We start from the raw sequence: 5102 nt of genomic DNA, 5'->3' as shown, positions 1-5102 counted from the left end.
ACAATGTATGGTGTAAGATCGTTTTAAAATGAAATCATTTGTTTCAAGTTTTCCCATATGCCATGCACCCTACATTGTATAGTACTGTGGACGGAGTATTCACTAGTGGCAATTCGTCCTTCAAAACATAATAATAATGGTAGGCGTGGGAGGTTATTATGGACTATGGAGACACCCTCGCTGAACAATTAAAATCTAAAATTTAGATAAATTTCATATCATCAAAATATTATTCATATAGTAATACTTTTTAAGTCTCTCAATCTCTAGTAAAAAACAGAAACACAAAATCATTTTCACCTTTTTATTGACCTAATGGCTATCTAACTCATATTCTTGTTTAAAACGGATATACGGGTCAAATAAATGGATGATAAAGTATCCCCTATTTACTAAAAAAATACAAAAAAATTGACATTTTCCCGCCTAACCTACATTTCCTATTTTGATAAAATCTCTTATTTAACTTTTTTATTTTGATATAATCCCTTATTTAAAATTTGTCTTTAAGATTTTTGTGATAAAAAATTCGTTCTTTCTATGCTAAATCGTAACTAAATGATATGCTATTAAAAAAAATTATAAACAATTTCATTAATTTTGTTTATAATATACATTTCATGACATTACTCAATTTTTTGAATAGTTTTATTTTTTTTCTAAAAATAAAAACTCTACAAATACGACGTGAAGAGTTAAGAACGATTGAACACCTAAGAGGGGGAGGGGGTGAACTCGGTGTACCTTTTAAAAATTTTCTCGTTTACTTGGTTAAAAAGAAACACAAGTAAAAACTATTAAGTACTAACTTGAGAAACTTAATGGATAGTAAGTTCGCAAGAGGTACAGCAGGTCTATGCAACAGTATGATGGACTATTGCACAGCACTGGCAACGAGATAGGTAGATAAAAATGCAAAGGATAAACGAATATAAAAGTAAATAAACAAACAAGACGATGCTTAAAAATTGGTTCAGCTCCTACTCCCGAGCCTACGTCCAACCGTTATTTTATTGCTTGTTTAGAAATTTACTCAAACTTAACTAAACTCCTTACAATGAAAATAACTCGCCAACCTACTCCGGTTGCAATTGCTTAAAGCTACTCCACTTCAAGACTTTCTCTTGCTCAAAGCTACTCCGCTTCAAGACTTAAAGTTCTATCTCAACGGTTTACAGAAACAGAATCTCAGTAGTTCACTTAAGAACATGGAGATTACAAAACCTAAACACGAGAATCATTGAACATATTCTTTATGCAACTTGATTAACGACGATACTTGGAGATTTTACTGACTTTGAAAAACAAGTGAAGACTTTTGAAAACAAAAAACGGTTTTGCAAATATTTGAAGAACAAAGCTTAAAATGCTTTGAAAATGATTTTGCAAATGTTTTACAATGAGTGTTCTGAAAAGCCTTAACAATAAATGATAAATGAGATGGCTATTTATAGAAGGGAGAAGTGTGTAAGAGAAAGATCTTTAACACTTATAAACTCTAATGTCCATGGGTTTGTAAGTTGTTTATCATTTAAAAATAAAGAGAAACAATAAGGTTGCAAGGCTTAAGGCAGCTGCATTTTTCCAAAGCAAAGAGTGTTTCCTATAAAATTTATGTGAACTCACAATTTCGCCCAAAATGGAAAAAGCAAAAGACCCATTTTTAGCATGAAAATCCACTTGCATTAATAGGATTGACATCTTTAATTTAGCTTGGAAGAATATCCTTTTTGTTCTCAATTGTTCTTCAGATTTGGAAGATGGTATCTTTTAGAAAACAATAAAGCTTTTTGGAAAGAATTTAAACACTTGTAAATTTTCTGAAATTCTCCATACGTTGGTACCAGAAACCCTGGTGCAACAGTCACAGAAACTGTTGCACGGTTTTGCAATCACTTATGCATAAAGAGGATATGTTTAACTACCTCGCTTACAACATTCATTCTAGGCAATGGGCTTTCTTGTCTTGCCTTCATCTTGATCATCTTGTTACTTTGATTAGTCTGTGGACTCTTTGATTGATCATCAATAGCTTCAATTTAACTAAGAGGCAAACAATTAAATAACAAATGAAACTTGGCATCATCAACCAAATGTGTTCTAACACGACGCGTTTATTGCGCGGGATCTAAACTAGTTATGATATGAAATGTTTAAGGAGTAAGGAATGACAAGCTCTCGTTCCATCCATCTGTATCAGATAGTAGTTAATTTGTTTCACACTTTAACTTAAAACATATATAATCGTTTTAAGGGACACGGTTGAAATTCCACAGGTGTAACTTAGCACGCTTATTCATAATGGACAATGGTCCTTTCACTCCCTTGACTTCATCCTCCTCGATCACGCCATCACCACCATCCTTAGCATACCCCTCCCCTCCACTCTGAAATCTGATTTTATCACCACCTCCCTTGCCCTTAAGAACAAATTCTCCATTGGAACCACCTACTCCTACCTTCTTGACACCCCTCATCCTCTCCCTCCCTTCTCTCCTGACCTCTTTTGGCTCTGGGACATCCCCTCCTTGCCAAAAATCAAAGCTTTCCTCTGGCTTGATTGGTTGGATAAACTCCCACATAACCTCACCCTCCATGTTCGATCCATCATTCCCTCTCCTAGGTGTACACTTTGCGCTAGCCCTTCCCTTCCTGAGTCTACCCTCCATGCCCTCCGAGATTGCGATCTTGCTGCTGCCACTTGGTCCCATTTTAATGTCAGCCATTCCTTCTTTCTTCTTGATCTCCAACATTGGATCTTTGAGAACTGTACTGCGAGTGGCAAGTGGCCCACCCTCTTCTCCTTCATTGTGTGGCGTTTTTGGACAAGACGTTGTGATGCTACTTACTCTCCTACCCCTTCCCTCTCTCCTCCCCTGTTCTGCAGTTCCATCTCTTCCCAGGCCGCCTCTTGGAGTGTCGCCAACACTTGTTCCTCTCCAACCACCCCCCTTAGCTCACTTGTCTCTGTCTTTCGCTTCCCTCGTAGCTGGGCCCCTCCGCCGCAACATTGGTGTAAGATCAATGTAGATGCGGCCTTCTCCCCCTCCTCCTCGGTCACTTGTTTTGGGTGTGTTGTTAGGGACTCTGTTGGCTCTTGGGTTCATGGGTGGTCCAGCCGGTGTTTTGCTACTACCCCATTTATTAGTGAGGTCCTTGCTATTAGAGAAGGGATCCGTTTTGCGGTTTTGTCCACTGATAAGTTTGTGATTGCATCTGACTGTATTAATGTTGTTAATGCTATTTTGAGCTCGGCCTCCCCCTGTGACCCTTTTGCTAACATCATCATTGAGTGTAGGGAACTCTTAAAGGTGTCATCAGGACTGAAGCTTGTTTTTGAGAAGAGATCGGCTAACAAGGTTGCGGATGCTCTTGCTAAGTTCTCCGCGGCGGATACTACTCCTTCTAGCGGTTGTTTTAGCTGGGACTATGCCCCCTCTTTTGTTACGAACTTATGTACTCTTGACTTTTTAGAGGCTTGCATGTCTCTTAACCCCGACCCTCCCCCATGATGTACTTGAACTCTTGCTTCCTTTTTAATTTAATGTTCATTTCGAAAAAAAAAAAAAAAAAAAAAAAAAAAAAAAAACTGCGAGTGGGCCTTAATTTTATTATGTCATTTTCTTTCATTTAATAATTGTAGTATATTTCTGGTGTCACATACATATACATGAAGAGGGCAATTACGTAACTAGAATATTCGTTACAATGTCCATATAAAGCCCTACTACATTTACACTTTTTTGCAACTACTAACATAAAAATATTACGAACATTTAACACTACATCCCTTTATTCCTCCCTAAAAACCTACCCAATGGAGAAACCACATTATAGTACAAATACCAAAAATGAAAATCAAATAACTTCCCCGGGATCGCCACCAACCCGACCTGAACAACCTGACCTGAATAAATTTCCAGGGTCCGAAACAAAGCACCCAGTATACCGGGGTGTAAGAAAAAGACGATGGGGTAAATGGGTGTCTGAGATCCGCGAGCCTAAGAAAAAAAGTCGGATTTGGCTCGGGTCATTTCCGGTTCCCGAGATGGCCGCCCGGGCTTATGACGTGGCGGCACATTGCTTAAAGGGCTGTAAAGCCCAACTAAACTTCCCTGAAGAAATAGAATTCTTACCACGGCCCATTAGCCGAAATGCAAGAGATATACAAGCCGCCGCGGCTAAAGCAGCCCACATGGTGGCCCATGAGAAATCGGACGATTTTACGCCGTCCGGCGGTGAAGGTGACCATGGTAATGGCATTGATGATTTTTGGAGAGAAATTGAGCTGCCAGAGTTGATGGATAGTAATAATAAAATTATTAATGGGAATAATAATGGAGGAAATTATGTAAATGTGGAATCGTATAATTTGGTGAGTTTTATGTGTAGTTGGAGTTCATCTTCATGTGGGGAGTTTCTTTAAAGTAATTTATACGGAGTAACTCTTAAGATCGTTGTAAGCGTGAGATTTATTTTACGTCCATAATCTCATTTTAAATAATAAGAATTTGTTTATCTAATAATGACAATGCTACTTGGATTAAAGGAAGAACCACTCAGGGCTACGGCGGTAAAATTCTCCCTTATAAATTTACAGAGCTTGAATACAAAATCTATAGTATCTCACCCTTTTATAAGACTGTTTTATCAAAAAAAAAAAAAATGTTCCTACATTTAAATAGTTTACATAAATCCGTTGTTTTTATGTAGTTGTATACAAATTTTTATTTAAGACGGTGAGTTAAATACTCTAATTTGGTCAGTAAATTGCGTTCAATGTCTATGGTACCTCGGCAAGGCGGGAATTTTAACTCGCAATCCCCCTTATACTAAAAGAATAAGAGTTCTCCCAAAATTTCCCGTCTAAATGAATTTGATCATAATTAAGCTTTCATTATATCATACTCCGTATATGTAATTGGACTTTTATTATATCATATCTATAATTGGGCTTTCATTATAATATATTTACAACTTGATTATACTGAACTTTCCTTTTTCCACCGATTAATACAAAACATTAATAATAATAAATTTTACAATTAATAAATTTTAAATTGAGTTAAATATCAGTTGTATAATTGTTATTTTCTTTAATA

The 5102-nt window shown here is 36.8% G+C and overlaps 1 protein-coding gene across 1 annotated transcript; it reads left to right on the top strand.

The window, feature by feature from the left end:
- The first annotated feature begins 3707 nt into the window (after positions 1-3707).
- Positions 3708-4520, top strand: LOC141658507 (ethylene-responsive transcription factor ERF023-like). Its single transcript, XM_074465443.1, has one exon. It carries the CDS (start codon positions 3818-3820, stop codon positions 4424-4426), a length of 609 nt encoding a protein of 202 aa, XP_074321544.1. The 5' UTR covers positions 3708-3817; the 3' UTR covers positions 4427-4520.
- Positions 4521-5102: the final 582 nt, after the last annotated feature.

This window comes from Silene latifolia, chromosome 6 (genome assembly GCF_048544455.1).
Source record: "Silene latifolia isolate original U9 population chromosome 6, ASM4854445v1, whole genome shotgun sequence".
Classification (NCBI taxonomy): domain Eukaryota; kingdom Viridiplantae; phylum Streptophyta; class Magnoliopsida; order Caryophyllales; family Caryophyllaceae; genus Silene; species Silene latifolia.
This window is presented reverse-complemented; position numbering and strand designations above follow the sequence as displayed.

Bases quoted from the DNA above. Each gene is read 5' to 3' on its own strand.
- LOC141658507 (XM_074465443.1), top strand. From the start codon at position 3,818: ATGGAGAAACCACATTATAGTACAAATACCAAAAATGAAAATCAAATA.